At 62.4% G+C, this 26714-nt stretch overlaps 5 protein-coding genes across 5 annotated transcripts; 3 read left to right on the top strand and 2 right to left on the bottom strand.

Moving 5' to 3' along the window:
• Positions 1 to 6334: 6334 nt before the first annotated feature.
• Positions 6335 to 7429, top strand: PLICBS_000462 (uncharacterized protein; the record flags this gene model as incomplete). The annotated part of the gene is made up of 1 exon (XM_018318541.1): positions 6335 to 7429. One exon carries the CDS (start codon positions 6335 to 6337, stop codon positions 7427 to 7429), a length of 1095 nt encoding a protein of 364 aa, XP_018184066.1.
• An 834-nt stretch (positions 7430 to 8263) lies between these two features.
• PLICBS_000463 (uncharacterized protein) lies at positions 8264 to 12151 on the bottom strand (the record flags this gene model as incomplete). Its single annotated transcript, XM_018318540.1, has 1 exon — positions 8264 to 12151. The coding sequence occupies one exon, from the start codon at positions 12149 to 12151 to the stop codon at positions 8264 to 8266; it is 3888 nt and encodes a 1295-aa protein (XP_018184065.1).
• A 2964-nt stretch (positions 12152 to 15115) lies between these two features.
• PLICBS_000464 (uncharacterized protein) lies at positions 15116 to 17013 on the top strand (the record flags this gene model as incomplete). Its single annotated transcript, XM_065599608.1, is given in 4 exon segments — positions 15116 to 15228; positions 15247 to 15856; positions 15940 to 16329; positions 16471 to 17013. 4 exon segments carry the CDS (start codon positions 15116 to 15118, stop codon positions 17011 to 17013), a joined length of 1656 nt encoding a protein of 551 aa, XP_065455680.1.
• Positions 17014 to 17626: 613 nt separating this feature from the next.
• On the bottom strand, positions 17627 to 20539 carry PLICBS_000465 (uncharacterized protein; the record flags this gene model as incomplete). The annotated part of the gene is made up of 5 exons (XM_018318537.2): positions 17627 to 18438; positions 18494 to 18974; positions 19034 to 20195; positions 20254 to 20380; positions 20452 to 20539. The coding sequence occupies 5 exons, from the start codon at positions 20537 to 20539 to the stop codon at positions 17627 to 17629; spliced, it is 2670 nt and encodes an 889-aa protein (XP_018184062.2).
• Positions 20540 to 24577: 4038 nt separating this feature from the next.
• PLICBS_000466 (uncharacterized protein) lies at positions 24578 to 25608 on the top strand (the record flags this gene model as incomplete). The annotated part of the gene is made up of 2 exons (XM_018318535.2): positions 24578 to 24743; positions 24833 to 25608. 2 exons carry the CDS (start codon positions 24578 to 24580, stop codon positions 25606 to 25608), a joined length of 942 nt encoding a protein of 313 aa, XP_018184060.2.
• Positions 25609 to 26714: the final 1106 nt, after the last annotated feature.

The raw sequence follows: 26714 nt of genomic DNA on the forward strand, positions 1-26714 counted from the left end.
GTGGAGGAGGAGGAGGAACAAGAGGAGCAAGAGGAAAAGGCGCAGTGCAGGCCGGCCCATGGCACCATCCAATGGCTCCCGCGCCATGCACCGGCGGGCGCCTGCCTGGCCTGCGGTGCAGCTGCGACCGGTCCAGCGGCACCTAGGGAGAGCTTGGAGGCGCTCGACCTCACTGAGCTTAGGGGGATACGGGCAGCGCAGCACTGCGGTGAGGCGGTCCAGCGGCAGCGGCCGCGGCTGCCTCACTGGGCGGCGGGCACCTGTACGGCCCACGGATGCGTAGCGTGCATTTCCATTCTCCGTTCGTACTCCCGCCCCGTCACCACCACCCACCCGAGGGGGGGTGGCATGGGATGGATGGATGGACTGGATCCATGGATGGATGGGCGGCCGGGCTGCCGTAACGGAATAGCGGCTCCAGGGCCAGGGGGGTGAGTGGGTGTGAGGTGGAAGCACAGGAGCGCCGGGGCAGAGCCGGGGCAGTCCGTCGTGGGGCCACTCACTTCATCAGTGGGAGCCGCCCGGGGCTCGGGGGACGCCCCCCGCTGGAGCTCGAGCTGTGAAGGCGTCTTCGCGTGAGGCGCTCAGCGCGTCGCCCGCTGCGCAGGGCGCTGGCAGCCGGCAGTGGTTGAGGAAGCTGCTGCCCGCCTGGGCAGGTACTGTCCTCCAGGGCTAGCTTCAAGGCTGGGAGGGCAACGCCTGCGATTCCTCATTCCTCAACTTCCAGACTCAACTTCGCACGTCTGCGAGCTCGGCGACTGCATTGTCTCCCGTTGCCCCGGACAATAAGCTTCATCCTCGGACAATGCAACGCCGGATCCCTCTGTGCCCGCGCCGGGCCAGCCGGACAAGACGCAGCACTGCCTTGGCCGGATGGTTCGATTCTCTGGTGCGCGCAAGCCCCCGTTTAGGCGGCCAAATACGGGCCTTCACATCGGCATCAGCATCAGCATCAGCAAGACTGCCCCAAGAACCATCACTTCGACCGTTCGCCGCGTCAGTGGAGCCGCCGCCGCGCCGCCACGGCAAGGTTGCGCCGGCTGCCCAGCTCAACCCAGCCCAGCCCAGTCTCCGCCCCCCGAGCCTGGCAAGATTGGGTGCCAACACGAACCTGCGCCAGGGGATGGACGGATGGATGGCAAAGATGGATGGGCGACGCACACACCAGCACGAACCAAGGCCAGGACAGGGCAGGCAACGAGGACCGAACAAAAAAAAAATCCAAACCTTGGGATCCATGCCGTCTCGACGGCGCTGTGACGGGCTTGCGCTGGTGCAGCGCTACCCCTGGCCCCATGGCGTCACCAAGAGCCGAGGGATCGACAAGGGGGGTGCCACCAGCAAACGCGATAAACAATTGGGCATCTGGGATAAAACATGTTTCCCCATGGTGCTTGCTACCGACCGTGGAGCTACGTGTCACGAACACTCGTCCTCCCGCCGCCGCTCACGGCGTTGAGCTCTTTCAAGGCGCAACCCGGGCCCCGGATAGAGACTCGGTCTAGTATGTACAGAGTGCGTAATGAGACGTAGGAAATCTTGCGGGAGGCAACTGCGCTTACCCCTGTCCGGGCCTGAGCGCGGTCCGTTCAAACCGTCGTCAGGCACAGCCATCCTGCAAACAGCGGCGGGAGACCAGGTCCGTCGCCCGCGACATTGTCACGTCCAGAACCGGCGCCTCATGACCTCGGTCTGAATCTTCTCGTCGGTCACCTGGCGCGCTATTCTGGATCTACTCTACCCCGTCCGTTACCCCGCGAGATGGACCCCCGGAGAGGGCATCGCGGTTCGCCATGTCCCGGCAGCTGGAATGCGAATCGCCATGGGGTGCCGGTCCCGTCTGCATTCCTCGCGCTAGCCGGCCACTGCTCATACTATCTGGCACTTTGCGTCGCCGACCGTGGGCTTCCAACGGGTTGCTCCTTGTGATTCGAGTCAACTCGAGTCCCTCTCTACGGAAGGGGTGCCAGCCAGAGCAGCCGCCCGGGCCAGAATACGAGCCGGCTGTGTCTTTTTTGCTTTGGCCCCCCGTCGCGGCATCGTATCGGCATCGTCGCGTCCGAAGCGACATTGGGCACATTTAAAGAAACGCCCATCCGGTCCTCCATCCATCCATCCTGTCCACGACATCAAGACTCTCTCGCGGCCTCGACTTCTTTGCGACGACCGAATCTTGATATCATGGCACTTCTGCCGAGATCCATGTCGATTTCGGCGAATGTCGTCGGTCCACGGTTCCACCCTCCCACTCCCAGCTCAATTTCCCCCCCGTCCCCATCTCTCTTGCAACACACCATCGCGATCGAGCCCGCACACCCCCCTGCCCTCGGAAGCCCGCTTGTCCGGCACACCAAACGGAGCGGATCCCCATGATTATTATTGCAGTACCGCGTCGGCCAAAGGAGCCCGAGGAGAGTCGCAGCAGCTGTGGAAAGAGCTGGCAGCCATTTACGTAGTCGTGTCTTCATACATGCGCACGTTCAGCACCAGCGAGGGTTTTTTTAATTCTTCTTCCTCCTTGGCCGAGCCTCTGCCCCTGGGGGCAGACGGGGAGCCACAGACAGACGCACATGTGAAGAAAACAAGGAGACGAGGCGCCCGAGTTCGGCCCAGAGTTAGCCGCCCAAAGGGGGCGAGGCGCCAAAGGTCCCCGTTCCTCGCTGCGCTGCGCACGGTCTACGAAGACTGAGCCTCTCCCGCCCACACGTCATTATCGGCCGTGTTTCGTCGCCTGGCCATTTGCCATATGCCATGGGCGGCGGCGGCGGCATGCGCGGGAGCAGTGAGACGCAAACGCACACGCAGGGCGAGAGGGGGTCACACTTCGCGCAAAAACAGAGAGGGCCAGTGTTGACCATGCCCGTTGCTGTCGCTTGTGCAGGGCCGAGTCGACCAGCTGGCTGGCTCCTCGCACGCCGATCAGAGCAAAGCACACGGGGGATTGGCCCCGAGGCGGCGGGGATGGGTGGACACGTCGTGCTCGAGCAGGTATCCCTGGCGAGCTGGGCCGCGTTGGTCGGCTGCGCGGGAGCAAGGAACGAGGTGGGGATGGAGTGGAGGAGCCCGTGGATCACAAGCAAGGTGCCACGAGTAATCACGCCGTAACCACTCGCTGTCTCCTATTACAGCACTTGAGGTGCTCTGTCGAGTTTTACAGTCTCCGTACAGCGACTGTCGAGCTGCTTCATCACAGGTCCCGGGGGTCCACGACGAGCAAGCCACCAAGAGGCGTCGCGACGCTCTGTGTCGAGATGGACGGGACGGGAGGCTGTTTATCGACGACAAGGGCATGCTGCCCCGCACGCCCCCGGTACAGAGCCGCACGTCGGCTGTACGACGTTGTCCTTCACGAAGTGAAGGGTATACCACCGTGGGTATCACGTCTGACTTGACTGGGTGCTCGTGGCCGCCATCACACACCACCAGTCAGGAAGATACAAGGCGGTGGACCCCTCAGGGTACAGCAACCTCTGCTCGTTTGCTGCCGAGTATACGCCTTTGAACTACTTGCGTTCAAGCCCTGCCCGGTTTCAATGTCTTGAGTCCCAGGGCTTTGGGAGCAGCGTGCGCCGTGCGCCCACCTTCAACCACCGCGTGACAATTGGGCTTGCGCGTTCCCTGGCAAACAGAACAAGTCGGATCAGAGACGTTCGAAGGGAAGATGTTCATCTGACAACGATCCCAGGATGCATGGGCATGTACACGTTGGAAGTCAGCCATGCCGCTTTGCCATGTCCGCGCCCGGGGTACCCCCTCCTCGCTTCCCCTCACCCCAGCCTCCTCTGCGGCGTCGTCCTGTCGATGTCGCTTACAACCAAGAGGGCGGCGGCGCCGCGCCCACCGAAAGCCCATCGACGCTCACGTCCAGTCCGTCTCAAACGACGTAACTCTTACAACAGAAGGGGCGGGGTCGAGGCTCGCAATCCAATTTATTTCATGGTATGTGTCGTTTGCCTGACGCCGCGACGGCAGCTGCAGCGGGACGGCAAGACATGTCGTTGCCGATTGTTTCGCCCTGCGACGTTGAGACGTTGCTTTTTCGACCCTTCCCTTCTTCCACTCTGCCAACGACATGGGCATGGCATACCACACCTGTTCGCGGGGACTTTGTACGAGCTGTTGCAAGTGTTACTAGGAAGCAGCCGGCGGGCTTAGCACGGGCCGTGGATGGACCCTCGACACCCTCTCGTAGAAAGGAAGACCAGCCGCCGGATGTCCCACATCAACGTGACAGGGAAAGTCAAAACGGAGCATCATCACGTTATATATCACCGGGCGAGCCGGGCAATTGTCCAAGGATCGTCGCTGTCTCGGCAGAAGAGCGCTCTCCCAAGCCATTCACTCATTTGACGCTCTCTTCTTTGAGGCATCCGGGCAAGTCTGGCGGTTGGGTGACCCCTCGCGGAGAGTGCAGATGCATGCGGTGCGTGGGCCGGCCGGCCGCGTTCATGCAAAATGCAGAGCCCGCAGAAATACGCAGCACGTCTGGCCGCGCCGTGAGGAACGCCGGTTGCCACTGGCCACGGCGCGATGCATGTGGCGTTGCAGGCCGGCTGGTCGGATGGATGGCCTCTCCCACATGTCGAGGTAATACGAGGTCGGGGGAGCCGTCACGCCGCCCAGTGAGACAGCACCCGTGACGCTCTCCGCGACGACACACTTGAGGGGGGAGGGCACGACATCGGCGACGTCTCGCTGCCAACCACGCAGAATGCTCCGGGCCTGGACCGGTCACGGCGGTCGGCGGCGTCGTCGGTGATTGGCACCAATGACCGAGCCGGACCGTTCAAAGCGTCGAGCGACACCAGACAGATGCCCGCCCGCGGCTGAGAGCGGGCACCGGCGCGCCGAGAGGAGACGGAACACCGAGGCTTGAACTCTAACGGACGATATGCTGCCCGGCAGCGCACCTGACCTTGCTCAACTCGCTCCGGCCACGTTAGGTCCAAGGCATTGACTACGGTGAAATGACAGATGCAATTAAAAAAAATGCGGTGGTGATGGCCGTGGTCCCCCGGCCCGGCGGGCAGATCATCTACACGGACCCGGATCTCCGTAGACGGCAGATCCCTGGCGAGCTGGTTGCGGGTACAGTCCGGCGAGCGGGAAAACGCCCCTTTAATTTACCTGAGACGAGCCCGGTCGTTTGCTTCCGGCCCCGGGGGGTGCTTGCTTCTTCATTGCATTGTGCGCCCGCGGGAATTGAGTTGCTACTGGGGCCCGGGTGGCGGCGCGATGGCGCAAACTCTATGCCGCGCGATTGTCGATCGGATTTGGCCTCGAGCGATGGCGCTTGCCTCCCGTGGACAGGACGGGCGTTTCTGGCGTCGGCGAGGCGTGAGAGGGGCCAGCTTGGAGCTGGCGAGCGGGCGGGCAAGCTCGAGGTTCCGACGCAGATGTGTCATGACATTGTCTCCGTCGCGTGTTTGAGGCGTTGCTGGTGGTGAGTTCACAATGGCACATGAAAGAGGACGGACTTTGTCAGCCGGAGCGGCTGAGAGCGGGGTTTCGGGCTCGTCGGCAAGCCTCGGGCGGAAGCTGCTCACTAGATGCGAAGAGGCATCAAAGGGGAGAGAGGCTGTTCTCGCGTGCGTCTCGGAGACTCGACGACGGCGTCGACGATGAGGAGGGCAAGTTGCGAACTTGGATCGAGGCGGCCGACCTGGTGTAGGGTAGCCCGGTTGCTGTGGTTGCATTTGGGTGGCATCGTTTCGGAGGGGCCAGGGCAAGCAGTGATTAGGGGAGAGATGGGCCGTTGGTAGACCTTGTTCAGGACAATAACGTTGGACCCTTTAAAGTCTCCGAGATACGAGCAACCGCCGGCCCAGCCAACGCGCCGGCCGGACGGCTGCTCGGAGGTGTCGGGGCCGCAACGGCGCATCCACCCACCGTCACCGACGCCGGGTCAAGTCCGGGCCGGGCGAAGCGGGCTCCGTCCGCTCCGTGACGTGAACCCCAGTCGCTCTGCCGTTACATTGCCAATCCATCCATCCATCCACCCGTCATCATCACCCCCGTGACCCGACCGCGACAGGCAAACCGCACCTCGCAGGCCCCCCACGTGCGGCTGTGCCTTCTCGCAGATGGCCTCGCTGCACCTCGCATCGCCCACACCGCCGACGACTTGATCCTCCGCGTCAGCCTCACCATGAGCTGAAGGCCGTTGCGACACGTTCCTCGACTTCGTTTCCTCACCGCCCCTGCCGCTCTCCACCCCCTGCGGTGCCGTGTTGCGTGCGCGCGCAGCCGCCCCGTCGCTGGGGGGATCCGTGCTTGCTCAGCCCTTATACGACTGTCGGTTGCGATCGTCGCTGCCGCACGCTGATCCGTCACCATGGGCAAACCGTCGGCACCCTTCTTCCTGTCGCTGCCGCCGCCGCCTCGCCTCCGTCCCGTCCGCGCGCGCCGCATCCCACCGCTCCTCGCCCTCGCCGCCGTCGCCGCCATGGCCCTCCTGTACATGCTGCTCTTCGCCGTCGCGCCGTGCCTCGTCCGCGGCGGCTGCTACCGCGGCTACCGCTCGGCGTGGAGCTTCGACGCGCACGCCGCGCACCACCCGGCCTGGATGGCCGCCGTCCCCGACGAGACCAACCTCACGAGCCTCAGCATCCCCGGCACGCACGACACCATGACGTACGGCCTGCTGCGGCCCGACCCGGTGCTCAACTGCCAGAACTGGAACCTCAGCGTCCAGCTCGACGCGGGGCTGCGCTACGTCGACATCCGCGCCCGCCTGCGCGACGACGAGCTGCACATCTACCACGGCGACGGCTACACGGGCTTCAGCTTCGCCGACGTGCTGCGCGACGTGCTGGCCTTTCTCGTCGCGAACCCCTCCGAGGCGCTGGTCATGCGCCTCAAGGAGGAGGGCCGCCCGCTCGGCACCAACAACACCAAGACGTTTGAGGAGACGTTTGTCGGCTACCGCGAGCGCACCCCTGGCGCCGCCGACCACCTGTACCTGTACAACCGCAGCGTGCCCATCCCCACGCTCGGCGCCCTGCGCTCGCGCGTCTTCCTGCTGCAGGACTTTGCGTCGCGGGCCGACGCGCCGCCCTACGGGCTCGCCTGGGAGGGCCCGCAGATGGCGCTCGAGGACGCCTGGATCGTGCCCGACGTGTACCACCTCGCCGAGAAGTGGACGGCCATCCGCACGGCGCTCGAGCGGGCCGCCACCGACGCCCTCGACAACGCAAAGCTGTACCTCGCGCACGTGTCCGCGTCGGTGGGCGTCCTGCCCGTCGAGGCCGCCGCGGGCCCCCTCAACCGCACCGTCACGGGCATGAACGACATGACAGGCCAGTGGGTGCGCGACTTTGAGCGCGTCCCCGAGGCGCGCCGCACGGGTGTCGTCATCTTTGACTTTCCGGGCAGGCAGGCCATCGAGGCGGTCCTCGCATGGAACAAGAAGCTGGGGGTCAAGGTTTAGCTGCGTTCTTATTATACAGTACACCACCGTTCAGGATAGAGAGACTGCTAGGATATACACACAGACAGACAGACAGACGCACGGAGGAACGCTGCAGACAGACAGACAGACAGACAGACAGGGCATTACACAGTCCGGGAAAGGTATACAGCACGGGAGACTTGCAGCTGGGAGGAGACTACAAAGGACATGCACAGACACACGGAGGGCACATCAAACACAGCAGCGAGACAGCTCATTGCACCGCACGTGCAACCCTGGATCCTAGAGCCGAAAACGCAAGGCTATATGTATGAGCGAGCGTAGGGCCCCTTCCTTGGTTCTTCATGTACATACATACATACATACACGCATACATACATACATAGACCAGCATGATTCGCATCCCAAGGCCGTGTCTCTGTCCTTCATGCCCGTCCCGTCGTGTCGTCCCAAGACGAACTCGACTCGACTCGATCGAGTCATCGAGTCCTCCGGGCGCCTCTCCTCTCCTCCATTGCAAAACATCATCTCGTGGTATAAACGACAGACCGCCATGCCAGGCACCAGATCGCACCGAGTGAAGCCCCCCCTCCCCTTTCCGACCTATTTCTCGAGGACCAAATGATTCCCGCGGACCGACCAAAAGCATTCGCAGACGAGTAAAAAAAAAGACTGAAAAGCAGAAAACTCCATTGTGGGAAAGGCCAATCCGCCCCCATCGCATGCGCCAGTCAGTGTCCCTCTCCCTTCCCATCCGTCACCGCATGACCAACCTCTCTCCCGTATCCCAGCTACATCTCCCCTCACGGCAATATCAGTCCCTTTCCACAGCCAGCGGCAGGACCATCACCGTCAGCGCATCCCCCTCGTCGGGCTATCCGCCTGGCTCCGCACGGGACTCGCCTCCGCGCTGCGCGTCTCGTACCGGTCCACCATGTCGCGCACGCGCGTGGTGGTGGTGGTGGTGGTGGTGCGCATCGTCATGCGCGGGCGCTCAAACGTCACCGCCTCGGCCGTCATGAAGACGCCCGACGAGCGCCGCCCCGACCCGTCCGTCGAGTGCGACAGCCGCGGGTTCGACATGCCGTCTACGCCGAGGTAGTCGCCGCCGCTGCTGCTTACGGTGCCGCTGTGGCTCTGGTGCTTGGCCCGCACGCCGCCGCCGCCAGCGCTGCCGCTGCTGAGGAAGCTGGTGTCGTGGACGTCGTCCTCGTCTTCGTCTTCGTCGTGGTGGTGATGGTGGTGGTGGTGGTCGTGATGATGATGATGGTCGTTGTCGTTGTCATCGCCGTGAGGCTCTTCGTGCTTATCGAAGATGGGGGCAGAGGGGGCAACAACCTCGGTGGCAGTGATGCTGGCATCTCTCTGCGTAGTCGTATCAGCCTGCTGCTGCTGCAGCCCGCCCTCTCGCGACGCCGCCGAGCGTAGCGAAGACTTGGTCGTCGTCGTCGTATCCGTGCTCGAGTCCGTGCTCGACGGGTCAACCAGCTCCGCGACGTGCGGCTCCCGCAGCGCCTCCGCCGGAGCGACGTGTTCCTCGCCGCGCTGCTGAGCCGTCGTCGCCATGGGTGCTGCGTCTCGACCGCCGCCGCCGGACCCCTTGCCCAGCGACCGCCTGTCCGCGTCATCGTCGTTGTTGTCATCGGCGTTGACCACGCGCAGGCGCTCCTTAGGCACCGTGAACATTACCTGCACAAGCCGCTGCTCGACCGCTCTCTCGATATCCCACTCGTCCTTTTCCCGCGCGCCGTCACCCTCTCCGCCTCCTCCTCTCGCGCCCCCTCCGCTTGCCATGCCAAGCGCGCTGCCGCCGCCGCCCTCGTCGCCCGAGTCCTGCCAGTCGTGCCGGCCCTGCTTCCGGCGGAGCAGCTCCCCGCTCAGCGCCCCCGCTCCGGCCGTCATCAGCGCGCCGCTGCTACCGCCCTGCTGAATATGGTCCCACTGGTGCTGGTGATCAAGCTCCTCACGCGACGCGTTGGCTGGCGACGCGCCGTTGCTGCTGCTGCTGCCGGAGAAGACGCGCCGCAGGGAGCCCAGCCAGGTGCGCCGCGACGGGGGCTTGGACTTGGACGGCGAGCCGGGCTCCCGCGGGACGAGCGCGTAGTCGTCGTCGTCACCGGCCGCGCCTCCCCATCCTGTCGGGCTCGCGGGCGTGCGTGCGCCGCCGCCGCCACTACCGCCCATGAGCAGCCCCGGCGCCTCGGCCTGCAGCGCGCCGAAGCCAGACCGCGCCGTGTTGTAGCTGCTCGAGGAGCTGCTGCTGGGCTTGGAGTGCTCGCCCGCGCCGGCGCCGAGCCCCAGGCCAAGGAGGAAGCCCCCGGCCGCGGAACGGCGACCCGAGGCGGAACGGCGTAGGCTGTCGGCCGCGCTGCGCGCCGACTCGGACAGGTTGGAACCGGTGCGGGAGTCATCGTCACGCAGGCCGCCGAGCGTGAGCGTCGACCGGTTCGAGCCCCGGCGCGTCGGCGACACACGGCCCTGTGATTGCTGCTGTTGCTGTTGCTGCTGCTGCTGGCGAGTCGTGCTGTACCGCTCGAGCAGCGCGTCCGCGGCGTCCACGTCCGACACCCAGTCCTGGACGTCCGGGTCGGTGCGCCGCGCCGGGCTGCTGCTGTTGCTCCTCCGCTCCGGGCTGGACGCTCGCGCGATACCCGCACCCGTGGGGAAGAAGATGACGGGCGGGGCCGTGGCCGTGACGGGCGTGGCAAAGGGGTCTGAGTGCGCCTCCGAGGTGGGCGTCAGGGGCGCCGTGTGCGCGTGCTCGTGCTCGTGGTGGCTGTAGTACTCGTCCTCGTCATCCTCGAGGATCGGGTGGATGACGCCCGGCGGCGACGCAAACGTGCTGCTGAAGCGTCCCGCGTCGGGCAGCGCCGGTTGGTAGCCGTTGCGCATGCCCCGGGCGACGCCGGCGACGGGCTTCCGCGCGATGGGTCCCGGACCGCCGGCCCCGGCGTCGAGCGAGCTCCGTCCCGCGCCGGCGCCCCGGAGGCTCTCGTAGCCCAGCGATCGGCCGCCACTCTGCTGCTGGCCGCTGCTGCGCCAGTCCCGCTGGCCGCCCCAGCCGAAGAGGAAGTCGTCGCGTTCAATCATGTCGGTGTCGTGGAGGAAGTGTCGCGCGTCCTCGGCCATGGCCCGCACTGCCTCGTCGTGCCGCGCCTGCTTCCTGCGCTGTCGCATGCGCCAGAGCAGGAAGCAGAATATGATGCCGAGGAGCAGAGCGAGGCCCAGACCCAAACCCAGTCCGAGGCCCAGGCGCTTCGACTTTGAGGAGCCGCCTGACCCGGGAGCGTCGTGGGATCCGCCGTTTCCACCGGAGCCGTCGCCGCTGCCAGCGTTGGGGTTCGTGTACGATGAAGTCCACGCCATGGACGTCAGGTTGTAGAATCGCAGTGACGATGCGTCTTGGCGCTTCTGCTTAGTTGTCGTCGTCTTCGTCTCCCATCCGCCATACACGACCATGACGTTGCCGGGCAGCATCGCCGCGCCGTGGCCGTAGATGCCCCCGTCGGGCTGCTTCTCGGGGATGCGCCACCGCCAGGAGCTATACGCCTGGCTCATCTCGAGCACCGCGAGCTGCGGTTCCGCCGGGGTGCCCACGTCGCCGACCCAGCCCCCCAATATAACGACGGAGCTGCCATCCTCGCTGAGCACCGCCGTGTGGCCCGACCGACTATACACGTTGTCCGGCGCCGCGCCGCCGTCCCTCTTCCTCCTCAGACCCGCACCATCGCTGCTGCTGTCCTGGTTCTGCACCTGACCCTGCTTCTGTTGGTTCTGGTTCTTGGCCAGCTCGTTGCCGGGCATCTTTTCGCCCGTGGCGAGGGGCGGCTGCACGTTGATGTACGACCACGTCTCCTCGGGCAGGCTCCAGACGGCGGCGGTGCTCATGTTGATAAAAGCCCACTGCGTGTGCCCGCCCAGGAAGACGAAGCTGGCCTGCTGCGCCACGGACCCGGACATGTTGGTCATGGACGGCGGCAGCTGCGTCACCGAGAAGCCCGCAAAGGGCGAGCGCGGGCCCGACACCGACGCCACGCCCAGGCTGTAGCTGTCCTGGCTGCCGCCTCCTCCCGGCGTGAGCCTCGTCATCGTCTTGGTGTAGTTTGCGTCCGACTGCCACTCCTGCGTGTTGGCCGTCGACGGCGGCGTGCACATGCCGCCGTATGTGTATAATGTTGGCTCGTCCATGGTGGGCTCCAGCTTGGACGAGAAGGCGAGCGTGCCGCCTAAAAAGTATGGCCCTTGCGTGCTTCCCTTCTGCGCTCCCTTATCCATCGTCGTCGTTCTCCGCTCCCATTTGGCATCATCGTCGCCACCAGGTGTGTAGCTCCAGACATCGCCGCCGGGCCCGTCACACGCGCCCGCAAAGACGAGCACCTCGCCGTTGGCCGCCCTCGCCGCGCCAAACGCCGCCGTGGACCCTGCATTTTCGAGAAAGGGCAGCGTCGTGGACACGGATTTGGGCTCCGCGTTGGCATCGATGCCCGAGGAGTAGTTGAGGGCGAGGAAGCGCACGCCGTCGCTCGAGGGGCTGAAGAGGTAGGCGACGTCGCGGCCGCGGCAGGACGATTGGTTGACGCAGGCGCTGGGGGTGAGGATCTGTGTTGGCATGTAGGGGAAGGCGTGCGCTTGTTCGGCGGCGGCGGAGGCGGCGGGGGACTGGAATGCGGCGAGGAGGAGGAGTGAGACGAGGCCGGGGACGGCCCGCCGCCGCCTCGTTCTCCATCTTGTGGCGGCCATGAGGCCGGTGTGATGTGTTTCTGGTATGGTTTCTCGATATAAACTTGTATGCGACTGGGATCAAATCGTAGTGGTAGGTGTCGGCCGCATGCACCGTGGTCTCGGCTGTGCTTGTCCTCACATCACATCATCGCGCCCGAGCCCCGTCGTTTGCGTGAAGGGTCGTGCGTGTACCGCGCCGCGTGGTGCGATGAGTGCGTAGTTATCGAAGTACGAGCAGATTGTGAGGCGAGTGTGCGAGCAGTGAATCGCGCACCGAAAGAGGCAGCCACGGAAGTGTTGCCCGGATCGACGTCGAAGACGGTCCCTGGCTACGCAACGGGCTCTAAGGCGGCCGGTGCTCGATGGGGCCCACGAAGTAAATAAGACGAAACGGCACTGGCAGCAAGCAGCAAGACCGTTTCCTGATAATGTGTTTGTCCCTACCAGCCGCGTCGCTCAAATGCGCGCGCTCAACGAGACGAAGTGAAGAGGATATGTGCAACGAAGCGAACAAGCGCCGAGGCGGACACGAGAACTGCAAAAGGGAGGAGCACGCACACGGCGGTAGGCGGGCGGGTGGTGGAGGAGGAGGTGGTGGTGGTGATGGTCAGAGGGGACAATGATATTGTGTGTGTGTCCCACTAACTATCGATCCAAGGGAACGGTCACCACAACCGCAACACGCAGTGACCTGACTGGACCCCGCGGACCAAGAAAGCGACAAGAGTTGCCATGCACACCCAGCCCAGCCCCTCCCTGCCTCTTCCCCAGCCAACCTGCGAATGGCAGCGTGGAAGCGCCCAGGTTCTCACGATCAGAACAGGCCGGCCGCCCAATGGGCCGATTCGATTCAGCCACCATGAGAAGAGAGAGAGAGCAACGCGCGTAACGGACGAGGCAACACCCCGCCCCGCCGTGCGCCGTGGCGCATCCCATGTGCCTGCCTGCGTCCCACCGAACCATCGGCGTGGAAAGGGGACCCTGCCTACCTCTCTGCCTGTGTTGTTGTCGGGAGCAAAGGGAGGTGTGGTGGGGGCAGCGGCTCTGTCGCCGGGGCAACCGGCGTTGGTGGAGACATTTGATGGACGGGCGGGCGGTCGCGGCGTTTTGGCGCAACTGACCGGTCGGTGGTGGTGGCTTCGACGGCGCACCACCAGTGACTACTTGGCTTGGTGTGTGCATGTTTTGTTTGGTGGGGGCGGCTGGCTTTCTGCAGACGAAAGACGTTGGGAGCGTGGCTCATTCAGCTCGATGCTGGTTCTTTCTTTCCCGACGAGTCTCGTGATGGAGTTTGGCAACATTGAACATATTGAACCTGGTGTGATGAATACATCGTCATGTTGTCTGACAACAATACCTGAAGAAGATACCTTTTTGCTACGAAGAAGACTTTCTTTGAGTCAGCGGCGAGCACAGCATGCAAGGCACCCATCGAGGTCCACCGGAGGCAGTGAACACTGCCAATATGTCTTGTCTTGTTTCATCCGGGCCGCTCCAGTCACCAACTAATAACACTACGCACCAATACAGAAGGTCACTGTCCCGCGCGCCTTGTCTCGACTACGTACATAATACATGTATCATCAGATGCAACAATCGGACATAGTACAGCATACAACCAGCACCCCCGCATTCATCGGCAACGCAACATAACACGTTTCCTTTCCCCTTCCCTTCCATGGCGCCTCCGAAATGCGCAAAGATTAGTAGTAGAATTGTACCCTGGTGAGTCGTGACTGAAACAAGGGCGGAAGGTGTATTATCCCGCCGAGAGTCCAACGACGAGAGTGCCCGCCACTCGCCCGCGCAAACTCCAAGCCTCCTCGCCCCCTTCATGCTAGGCGGGACAACCACATGCAACCAGCCCCCCCGGTCCCCACGAACAAATAGATTGGCGAACCCGCAGGGAAGCGCAAAGCAAGGAAACAAGCAGAAAACCTGCTCAGCTTTATCCGCCCCGTTCATGCACATGGCCCCGTAATGTACTACGCGCATGACGCTCTTCGCTCGCTTGCATGGTGGTCACTGGGCTCCGGTCCTTCCCCGCCCTCCATGATGTCTGACCCGCCGCGCCGACTTCACCATCGTTGATGCTGCCCGCATGTCAGGCATTAATCATGACCGCATCGATAATCTATAGTCTTCAAGGCCCGCGCCCCACCCCCATCCCGCGCCAGCCATTTCAGGTGTGCAGGCATGACACGTCGAACATCTCAACTGAAGCATATCGTCACAAATAAGCCGCCGCGCCGGCAGGGCTCAGTTCCCTCAGAAGAGCGCATTTCCGCTGCTTCCTCGTCTGCACACGACCCTACCTATCAAGGTCGCATATTGGCCGTTGAGGTTCAAACCATCAGGCGGCGAGACGTCCTCTCTTGGCTGTGATGCCGTCTATACGCGGACTTACACGGAAAACGACCTGACTGGTATGTCATGTGCAGAGCCCGTGGTCCATTGTCTACGATCTTGGTCTGGCTGGCGAGTAATGGCGCACATGTTCATATACACTATTTTGCAACACAGCATCGCCACATCAGTAGGAGTGGTTGAGTCTGGTGGGACCTTGCCCTTCCAGGTTTCGTCTCGCGTTGTGGCACCAGAGATACTGCAACGCCGCGACTCGTCTCTTTTCCAAAAAAAGGGAGTTTCTTTTATTAATTCGATCTGAGCCAGACTCTCGGTATGGCCTGCCCTCGTCCGTCGGACGGGTTGCAAGATGCGGTGAACAATGAAACTCCGCGGATGGCGGCCGAGCTGAAAGGCTGCGTGCGACTGGCACCTACGAGAGAAACATGATCGAGCACATAGTCTGGTGCCGCACACTAATGGAGGGAAGGGACATGACACGAAGCCAACGACCTCATAGGGATATAAAAATTTCGTTCGGGCGTGATTGATGGCAGTGAACTCTTCCCTTCCGGCTTCAAACCCATTCGGACCGCAAAGCACCAAGACCAAACCGCATAGACAAACTCAGGCAAAATGTACATCTACGTAGGCAAGCTCAACTGGCCGTACTATGCGGAGAATGAACTCATCACCGTCGTTTTCCCCGCCGGCTTCTCCCTCCTTGACCCCGTCTCAGCCTACTGGCAGTAAACCGTAGACGCCAGTGGCAACGAGAAGCAGAACAACGTGCTGCATGGCCGCATCAAAACGGTGACAAAGGCCGGCGGCGGCGCCGGCTACGGCTTCAAGGTCCAGTTCGAAGGCGACTACTACACATTCGATTGCACTACCGACGCTGATGACCCCAAGTCCCTGCGCGTGACAGTTTCCAGCCCGGACCAATCGCACGCCATCTCGTCCCTGGCACTGAAGTCGAGCGATGGCTCGCGTGTCTTGACAACTTCGGTGTTCACCGGGAAGCTGGACTATTTCCAGTACGCCGTCAACGAGATGGTGACCTTGATCCTGCCCGCGGGGATAGAGGGCGGGAAGCCGGTCGTGCTGTGCTTTCAGTGGACCGAGGACGACTCCGGCGAGTCCAAGGCGAACCATGTCGTCCTAGCAACTTTGAGGGATGTGGGCCTCGGTGACAATGGCCGCTTTACCGGCCGGTTCGACGATGGCTATTACACCTTTGACTTCCTCAGTGCATGTGGAAGCTCAGACTCGGACATGTCAATGACCATGAAGGACCCGGACGGGAAATCCGATACCCATTCGCCCTACAAGTTGACGCAGACCGACTTTCGCAATGCCAAGGCTGGCAACAAAAAGGTAACTACACACTGCTACTCTACCCTAAATAGTGAACAGAGGGCGGCCACATCAGGGAGCTGACAGACACATACATATACAAGGCCCTGATCGTGCGTTACAACACCGGCATCGACGAGGGCATCTTCATGGTCAAGGACATGCTAGTAAAGTACCTCGGCTTCTCCAGCAACGACGTCGAGGTCCTATACTTTGACGTGGACCCAAAACGTGGAGACGGGCCTAAGAAGTGCACCCTCGGCCAGGACCCCCCCACGGCCGACAACTTCAAGGACAGGTTCACGAGGCTGTGCAGTGCCGACGCCGGGGACGTGCGCTTCGTGTACGTCGACGTGCACGGCACCACCTGGCAGGACGAGGACGGCGAGGGCGAGCCTGACAAGGAGGACGAGGGCTGGATCCTCGCGGAGGACGAGGACGGCACGAAAAAGGAGATTGTCACGGACGACTGGGTGGCGGATACGCTGCGCACGGTGAGTAGGAGACCTGCTGCTGCTGCTGCTACTGCTGCTGCTGCCCCTGCTTTGTCCCTATGTAGTCCCATCCATGGGCCCGGGCAGCATGAGGCGGCGCACGGGAAAACACACGTACGACAGCTGACATTTGGTGAAAAGAACCTCGCGCCAGGCGTCAACTTCACCATCCTGAGCTCCTCGTGCTTCGGCGGCGGCATGCTCGACACCCACAGCGGCACGCCCGGCGTCCTCCTCGCCTCCTGCCACGAGACCCAATTCAACGTCAAGGTACCCGCCATCGGGACCCGGGATCCCTTCATGGTAGGCGTCGTCGCGGCCGTGCGCAACGCCGCACGGCAGAAACGCGGCGTGCCCACGTACGCGGCGCTCTACGACGCGGCCAAGGCCTTCATCCGCGCGCAGGTGACGTCCGAGCAGTGGGTCAGGGACAGGTACCTGGGACCCAGCCGGCAGGAGTGGAAGCCCGAGCCCTTCATCAGCGGACAGGCCACCAAGATGGTGAGCCACCAGGACCCTCAGCTTCTCTTCCGCGAGGGCTATCTCGACCCGGAGGCGGAGCGGTTCCTGTGCCCGTTTGCGGGCCCGCCGTTGGCCGGCGGGAAGGACGGCGGCGGCGGCGGCGGCGGCGGCGGCGGTGTGACGCGGTATCCGAAAGATCAGTATGCGCACGATGAGCTGTAGAGGCGACGCGGGAAGAGGGCAATGGGGAAGGGTGGTTTGGGGGTCGGGACAGGAGGGAGGAGTGGACTAACTGATGTTTTGCTGTAAAGGATAGGACGTATGGCGCCCTCTACGTAACTTCAACATGCATTGCGCAGTTAGCGTACGCGACCCTGGATTTTGCCGGGCCCATATCCGCAAAGTGACTCCCGTCAGACGGGATGGAACCCCCCCTTCCGCGGCCGCAGCAACGGCCGCATATCCTGGTATGGCCTGCATGGCGCCGTCGAAACGGCACGTCATAGCTGCCAGGGTAGACTGCATCAAGCATGTGAAACCTTCGCTTGAGCCATCGTCAAGGCGAGCGTCGTGAAGATATACGTAAAATGTAGCCATTCACATATCTATACTGGTGCTCCAGGCCACAGACTTGGCCGAGACCGTACAAAACACACACACACAAAGTCTTTCAACCACACATTAGTACAGCCCATACGCAAGAAAATCGGCCGTCGGAGTCTTCCGGCGGCCTGGGTATCCCATCCTCCACGCAACCCAACTCCGCCATCCAAGCCGACCACAATCGCGGGGGTATCAAATTCGAGTAGACCGTCACCGTGCGTCCGATAGTCGTCTAGTAGTAGATCTTCTCGTCCCAGATGGGCGGCCGCGCGCCCTCCGTGTCCCACAGAATGTTGTTCTTCTCGTCCAGCGTGGCGCCCTCGTCCGAGATGGGTATCACCTTGCCTGTCAGCGCCACCTCCTGCCGCGACACGCCCGCGCTGTCCCTCGGGATCCACAGCGTGGGTGCCTTGCTCGTCACTGACGGCGCCATGTACGCCGTCCGCTCAACCTCCTCCGAGTACATGCTGTCAAAGTCCATGTCGTCATGCCGGGGCATCATGCTGCGGAGCCTCTCGTAGTCGTAGAAGATCCACGGCTTGAGGAACCGGGTAATGACATTGCCCTCCTTCTTCGGCGCCGCGGGCTCGGGGTTGACCACCGTCTTCTTCTCCGTCGGGGCGCTCTCGTTCGACTCCTTGTTGCGCGCGAGGCCCTCCTCCGCATGCGCCGGCGACGCGGGCGAGGCGTTGCCCGACTGGATTGCCAGCTCCCGAGACTGGACGCTGCGAGGCAGGCCATACAGCAGGGGATCGAGGTACCTGGAGATGGTGATGTGGTAGAGGATCGAGAAGACGAGGAAGACAGCCATCAGCACGGCCGGACCGGGAGCCTTGGTGACGGCAAACATGCCAATCATGACAATCTCGGCCAGGTAGACGCCCGTGAACAGCTGCTTCAAGGCACGCGGGTAAATCAGGCCCTGCGTGTCGACCGACGTCTCCGAGACGAAGAGGATGTTGTAACGATAGGCGAGGTAGAACAGGCCCATGGCGATCGAGGACCAAAAGAGGATGAACGGAGCAATGACCGAGTAGATGAGACCTGTTGGCGTCTTGTCAGCGACCTGGCAGCCCGAGGGACGGCGTCTGGGACCTACTGATGCAGATGATGTTGGTATAGACGGGGAGAAGACTGCCCCAGAGAATGCCGCTGAGGGTGGTCCACTTGTTGTACATGGCGCGCGGCGTGCCCGCCAGGAACTTGTACAGGATGCGGAACACAAACATGGCCACGACCTGCGTCACGACACCAGTAGCGATCGTAAGGCCCTGGAGCATAAAGTACGAGATGTAAAAGTTGGATGACGTCGGAATCGTCTGGCCCAGGGTCGTGAAGACGGAGCTGGGGTCGTTGACAATCTTGACGAGCGCCGTCGAGGCCGCATCAAAGAGCGATCGGATCAGGAAGACCTGCACCACCTGGAACACAAAGTAGGCGTTTTGGGTGAAGAGCTCGACGCGGGACAGCGTCGGCGTGCCGGCGAGCTTGGCGCAGGCACGCATGATGATGGGCACGTATGACATGAGGATGGAGAGGGCCACCGACGGCAGCAGACCAGAGACGACACCAAGAATGGGCTACGAGACTCAGTCAGCGAAAGGGTTCAGAAAATTCGGCACGGGAATTCTGTGCCTACCTTGGGGATGGAGTCAAGCCACGTCAGGCCGGGGAGCTGCTTGAGCGTGTTGACCTGCGCAATAAGACCGACAATGGCGACGGGGATGGCCCAGAAGATGATGAGCACAGCGATGAAGGCGTAGACGGCGTAGCGGCGAATGACGAGCTGCCACCAAGGGATCGAGAGGCTCTTCCAAACAACCTCCTCGGGCTTCACGCCGACCACCTTGGGCGTCATGTGCAAGGCTTGGTGGTGGGTGAGGACCTGGTAGGCGGCCTGGGCGTCGGCCTGGTTCATGAACTCGACGAATACAGCATTGGCCTTCTTGAAGTCGCCGGCGGCCCAGTCGGCCTGCATCTTCTCGGTCTCGGGAACAGTGCGCTGGAGCTCGGCGCGCGCCCAGTCGATGGTGTCGACCTTCTTGCCAACGAGGCCCAGGGGCCCGAGGCGGTGCGAGGGGCGCTTCTTGTCGGGGATCCAGCGGGCGGCGATGCTGCCGGCCTCGGTGTCGGCTGGGGCGTCCTCACTGTGGCCGTTGTTGGTGGCGGGCGGGGCGCCGCCCTTCTTGGCCGCCGTGACGCGGGCCTTGTTGACGAGCTTGAGGAGCTTGACCTCGGCGCCCTCGAGCTTCATGGCGACCTTGTCTCGCTCCTCGACGAGCTTGTCGAGATCCTTGGTCTGCCCGGCAATCCACACATGCCTGACCGAGTTGTTGAACATTTCGCGAATCTTGGCCTCGTTGAGGTACTCGTCGGGCACGCTGGTGAAGAGCACGGTGCGCGAGGAGATGCGGTTCGAGTAGTGCGGAGTGAGCAGGTAGGCCTGGCGCAGGTTGATGTAGAAGATGCATTCGCGCATAATCATGTACATGACGAAGCCGTAGACGACCCAGGCGACGAGAGCGTGGGCAAAGTAGCGGCTGCCCTCGGTGTCAGGGTTGATGTTGCTGTACGACAGCACCTCGAGCTGTGTCTGGCCATTATGGCCCGTCGCATTGACGGGGAACAGAATGGGCCAGGTGACGGCCATCGAGAAGAGAGTGATGATGCATGCGACGCGCAGGTAGCGCAGGAAGAGGTAGGCGTCCAGGCCCTGATGGGTCAGGGCATGCGCATCCGGGAGCTTCCAGAAAGTGCCGAACCAGCTAAACCAGCCGGTACCCAGTTCGGGGCTCCGTTCGCTGGTCGATATGGTCAGTATCAAGTTTGTGCGCCGAGTACAACGCGCGCGCGGCTTACTTTTCACGAAGGGAGCCCAGATACGTTCTCGGCGCGTAGAAGCGCCGCTGCGATCGGCGGAAGATGAGAAAGATGATGATGTATATCGCTGAGATGACCAGGACCGGGACGAGGGTATCGACCATGGCTGTTTGTTTGCGAAGCGTCAGCGAGCGCGCTTCACAGCATCAATCATGCGCCGGTCCATCGTGAACTCACCCCAAGCCGACTGCGGCGGCGTGTTGGCGGAACCCTCCCGATCATCGGCGGGAAGGTTCTTCTTGATCCAGCTGATGAACGCGCCCATGGTGGCGGGTGCGCGCGGCGCTGGCTGTCGCTTGTGGGATCGTAGGCTTGCTTCGTCGCCTGGCGGTGTGACGCTGTCGTCGTCGTCGCAAGCCGATGCAAGAGGAGGGTTGCCGGCTGGCGAGAGGTGGATGAAGGGCGGAAGCACAAGTCGAAGGGAGGGACGGAGGGAGGGGCCGCGCCTGCCAGGATGCCAATGGCTCTACTACTAATACCTTGCCGGTTCCAAGGTTGCTTGGCCTTGGGTCCTGGGGGGATCTTGCCGCGAGGTGTCGCAGGGCAGGGCGGGCGAACTCAAAATGGTCGAAACCCGGCTCGGCAAGGGCAGCAGATCGGGTTCAGTCAGGCGGGCACGGCAGGGCGCGGCAGACGACAAAGTATTACAGCTAGTTACGGCACGGGCAACACCGAGAGAGAGCTCAGGCAAGCAGGGGCACGCAGCAGACGCAGCCGACCCAGCTTGGTTCGAGTCGGGGGCAGCGCAGCGCATCACAGCACAGCGCGTCACAGCGCAGCGCAGCGCAGCGCCGTCGAGCCGAGCTATCATCAATTTAGACCTTGGCTTGCAGACGCGATGGCACCTATGACGATGGGGCCCCAATGGATCGGATGCGCTAGCGGGCTGGTAGCTCATGCTGGCGGTGCTAATAAGTCAGTGTGTCACCCTCGGCGACGGCGATCTGGACGCGGCCAGCTGTTGCAGTGTGGCTTGGCGATCCCTGCCAGGCGCGCCCCAAGCGAATGAACAAATGTCTCTGCCGCCGGGTGGTGCGTGTTGTTTTGTCTCGCCTCGCGCGGCGGCGTCGCCCTGTTGCTGGGCGGTCCTCTCTCTTCCGTATGCTTTGATCCTCGTCTCTATCACGATGCCTCGCCGGCTGTCCACCTGGGCGCGTCCGTTGTCGTCCGTCCACGGCCAACTCCGCGCCGGCTCCTCGTCGCTCGACCTGGACGGCGACCCAGCGGGAACAAGCCGAGAAAAACTCGAATGCGCAATCTCTCTTCATCACCCGCCACCTGAAAAGGCGCCCACCATGATCGACGCACCCCGGCTCGGACCCACGCTGCCGACCCTTGTCCAGCTGTGGCTTCCATCGCTGTGGGCCGACGAGATGGTGCGTGCGTCGCCAACGAATCTTGCTGTCTGCCGTGCCGTCGGTCGCACCGCGTCCTCTCGCTCGGTACTTGTGCGACGGCCGTGCTTTTATGCTTGTGTCGATGTGATGTGTGATGCGCTGCCGCGACGCCTCTCTCCAAGACGACGAACGCTGCACGACGTCGAACAAAGCAAAGGCCCGCCCCTCGTTTGCCCAAATCTTCAGCGACGTCCATCCATCGACAATCGATTGTATTGCCGGGCGGCGATTAGCTTTGGCCACCCCGAGAGTTAGACTCAGAGGGTGCCCAGCAAGGCACGTCGCCAATCATGGTGATGTCACAGCGCCGCGCCGCGCGCTGCCTCCCCCTCACTTGCAGAGTTGCATGCTGGCAACGCCCCCCTTTTGACCGTCGTACGATCGACGAGATGACGGAGGCAGGCAGTCTGTCGTCCGATTGCCGTTGTCTTTTCCGGCGCAAGAGAGCGAGCTGTTGAGTACTGGCAGTATTGCGGACGATGGCCCCACGTAACAATAGTTACGACGCCTCTGTCGTGCGTGACGATGGCTTCATCGTGTTGAAGGCGGAAATGCGCAGTCCAACCAACCGGGCCCGCCGTCCGCGCCGTAGTCGCCGTTTGCGCGGTTGCGCCCGTTGTCCTCACCCAACCACCCTGCAGCCAAGCCCTTCATTCATTCATCAGCTGGCACGACGCTTGTCGTCCAATGCCCCATGTCCTGCTGGGAACAGCGCATCACACCTGATGTTGGCAGCTGGTGCTTTTTGCGCCAGTCGACGACGAACCAGCATACTGCTGCGGAAGACTTCATCCCACGGTCCGCTAGTATTGCAACTACGCGGCAAAAGGCGGCGGTACCAGCAGGACCGCGACGACCCGCCTCCACGTAGCTCGCTCGCTACCTATCGGCCAGGCCATGGACAAATTGCCGGAGCAAACTCAAAGCGGCGCCGAGGCGTCTTGCTCAGGGCCTCCTAATCCAGGGTCGACTTTGCAAAGCGCCCTGGAGCCGCTCAAGCAGCGCACATGCTGGCATGCAGCACCGCAGTGGCACAGGCCCCAAAGGCTGTAAACTGGAAACCGTGTGGGTACCTGAATGGGCAGGCAGCCGAGGCCTGGACCGCTGGTATGTGTCGTTGAGGCTCGCCAATAAACCGCCCACCTGCAGGCTGCGTCACAATGGGCTGCAACTGAGCTGGACAAGGAAAGGAGGCAACGGCCGTTTACTCACATCATTGTTGGATGTCTCCTGGATTGTGACGGGCGTCACCTACATGCGTGCGCCGGCACACAGCCGCCCAACCTTGCTCGGGCATCCGATGACCTGTGGTGACTGTCCTTGAGTAGACACGCGTATGTGGGTTGCGGATGATCGTGGTGCAAGAGGTGTAGAGAAATTGGCCGGATTGGTGACCCAGAAGGGGCTCCAGCTGGATACAGAACTGCCTCAGACTCCGACCCGCCCCATTGCCGCCATCTGGGCATTCATGCCCGACGGCAGAATCTGGCTAAATACCTACACAGGTGTTGCAGGTAGGTAGAGTCCGCGCCATATGGCCGGTCTTGGCAGACTTTGTGACAGACACGTATGTACCCATTGTCGAGCCGCGGGGCGTGGTGGCTTCGCAACCCTTCGGCCAGTCGGTGGCCCGTGAGTTGGCCGGCCAGGCGCGGCGGCAGACGAGGCGGGAGGTCGCTTTTTTTGTCTTTTGCTGTTGTTATCTATGGCACTGCAATTTAGCCCAGGGCTTGGACGCGCGAGCGGCCTTTATCAGGGCGAAGCCGCCTCGACGCCGGAACCCTGTGCCTGGTGTTAGCCACGGCGTCAGACAGATGGCTCTTGAGTCTTGGGCCTCCATTCATGAAGGCATTCGCAGCCTCTCACCTTGACGTCTCACGTGCCATGGGGCTGCATCCTCTGCGTCTTGGTTGGCCTCGGCCGCCGCCACTGTAGGGAAAAGGAACAAGGCATTTCTCATACAGGATGTCGAGCATAGTGGCGGCTGCGGGACCCGGCTAACCGGCAGCTCAACAGACAGTCGATGTTGCCCCCAGCGGCGAAGAAGGCAGTTCGCCCGCGGAGTCGGATCCTAGCGCTGCCTGTCCCGAACAGCTGGGTCGACAAGGAAAAATGCAGGAGTCAGCAGCCCACGGAGCCCTGGCCAGCGGGTCTGATGCATTCCCCAATTGGGGATCATGCGTGGGGTTGCCGTCGCTGGAGCAGAGCGTGGTCTCAGCCCTAACAATACGGGGCAGGCCGTCGCTGGCTGTTCGCGGCATCAGGACGCAGCCCGCAAAATGGAGCGTTGAATGAGATTGAAGTCTGTGGGATGAGGCACGACGAGCAAGGTGCCGAAGCAGGAAGGGGCCGAGTACTGTAATAGGCGAGGCAACTGCTTCGGTGACGGATGAGCTCGCGGGCCGCCTCACGTGATGCGCTGCTTGTCAAGCAATCAATCAAACTGACGTCCATCCTTCCCCCCGGACCACGGCCGAGCCAACATCGAGCCTCCAACCTGCATACCATTCTCCCGGCTCACGGATGCGCGGAGCAGTTCGGACTGTGTCCAGTACAAAACTGTACAGTACAGTACCGCCCTGCATTGTACAGTATTTGATATATTTCGCGCAAAAGTTTGCTTCGACTCCAGGAACCTCGTTCCCGGACGCATTGCCGGTTACGAGGCCCGGACGCCGGTTGGACGCAAACACATACCGCAACACCTCTCATTACCAGAGCCAACGGCGAACACAATACCGAGGACGCATCCAGGGATGGCATGACAACTTCGCATAATGAGATTCGCCTGGGCCAAGGCGGTGTTGCGCCCTGTGGGAGCGCCTCGCCGTAGGGCGCTGCAACGCCGCAACTTGCACCTCGCCCCCCCTTTCCTTCTCGACGACTACGTCCCGCGCTACCAGACCATGACGTCCCGGGACGCCGCAAAGAAGCGGTCGCTCGCCTACGCGCACCTCCGCAACTGTAATCTGTGCCCCCGGATGTGTGGAGTCGACCGCTATCAGACGACCGGCACATGTCTGATAGGACATAACGTTAAGGTCAACGTTATTGCGCCGCACTTTGGCGAAGGTTGGTCCCGCCCGGGCGGCCCTCTGCGCGCGGCGTGGGGAGCTCGGCCAACATGGGATCAATGCTGACCTTATTGTTTGCTTACACAGAGCCGTGCATCCAGGGCCACAATGGCAGCGGCGCCGTCTTCATGAGCGGCTGCAACCTGCGTTGTGTCTTCTGCCAAAACTACGACATCTCACATCGGCGCAACGGCATGGACCTCACGCCCGAGGAGCTCGGCGAGTGGTACATGAAGCTGCAGGAGGTTGGCGGGGTCCACAACATCAATATCGTGACGCCCGAGCACGTCGTTCCGCAGGTCGCCTTGAGCATCCTGCATGCGCGGGAACTCGGCCTGCGGGTACCCATTGTGTACAACACGTCGAGCTTCGACTCGCTGGCCTCTCTCGAGCTCATGGACGGCCTGGTGGACATTTACCTGGCCGACTTCAAGGTGTGGCGGAGCGAAACCTCGAACCGCCTGCTTAAAGCCGACGACTACGCCGCTACCGCCCGCGAGAGCGTCCGCGCCATGCACGCGCAGGTCGGTGATCTGTGCTTTACGGCAGACGGAATCGCAAAGAGGGGCCTGCTCGTCCGTCACTTGGCCATGCCGGGCAAGGAGGCCGAGGGTTCTGACATAATGCGCTTCCTGGCGTCCGAGGTGTCTGCCGACTGCTTCGTCAATATCATGGAGCAATATCGCCCAGATGCTCACGTGGGCAAGCGCAAGCGCGGCAAGGGCGCCAGCGATGGCGTCCGGTACGCCGACATCAATCGACCGGTTGCGGATGCCGAAGTCTTGTCCATCCGCCAAGCCGCTACCGAAGCAGGGCTTTGGCGGTTCAATGAGTCGCCACAACACGATGGCTTCGCGATATGAATGGATTGATTCCTATTCAAGCAGTGCACCAAGCCTGGCACGCCCGCACACCGGGCGGGTGGATCTGGTCGCTTGAGGTGGTCTGAGGCGCCACCGCAGCCACGACCAACAGGCGCTCCCACCAACGAATGGGCTGACCCAGCGACATCTCCAGCATCGAACAATGGCCACGCCCGTCGCCCGGGCCTGCCCAACCGCATTCAATGGACGCGGGTCGCGGCGTGCCAGACGCCCCTGGAACCGCACAAGCGGTTACCTTCTAATAGTCGACACCACCTTCTTTGTCTCGGAAGCAAACCAGGCTAGACATGCAACAGAGCAAGCAAGCCCCCTGGGGTCCCGCTTCATCCTGCACTAGGCAATTATATCAAAGTTGTTCGCCGGCAACTTGGACACGGCTGTTTCATAGACGGTCTCTCCTCGCCACAATTTTCTTGTGAAACTCGTCAACGGACACCAGTTCTCGGTCCTCTTGACAGACTTCCCATCGTGGCAATGGCGACGCTGCTGTATGCGTCATAAAGCCTCTCCCCTATATTGTCTATCTCGTCCAACTAACATAACACGCGCAAAGCGGTTGTAACCCTGCCTCTCCCGCAAAGGACTGCCATGAACTTCCGCCCTCTGTGGCTGCAGCTATGACAACGCCGCCGCCGTCCCCCCCGCAGCACCTGAACATGGCCGAGCCCAACGTGCCAGCAGGATCACAGTCGCCTGGGAGGAGCTCGTCCAAGGGCACATCGCCAGTACGCTCCGATAGCGTAACTAAAGGCCGCTCGTACGGCCGCGTCTCGATTCCGTCTGAGGAGAAGAGGCATCGCGAATACCGGGATCGACGACCATCTATGGCAACGTGGCGAGGCTCTTCTTCGTCCACGGCCATACGAGGAGATCGCAGCGGAGATTGCGTATCTCAACGCCTCCCTGGAGATACATTCGAGCAACACAAGGGAGCTGATTCGTCGGTACGCGCAGGCCGAGGACGAGCTGCGGCCCCTGGAGCACGTGTGGTGTAAGCAGCGAAGGAGGTTACGCAAACAGCTCAACCTGCTGCGTGTGCAGATCAATGGGGCGGCAGCGCAGGAGCAGACCGTCTTTCTCCGGCT

This window comes from Purpureocillium lilacinum (assembly GCF_023168085.1).
Source record: "Purpureocillium lilacinum CBS 284.36 DNA, scaffold_1, whole genome shotgun sequence".
In the NCBI taxonomy this organism is placed as follows: domain Eukaryota; kingdom Fungi; phylum Ascomycota; class Sordariomycetes; order Hypocreales; family Ophiocordycipitaceae; genus Purpureocillium; species Purpureocillium lilacinum.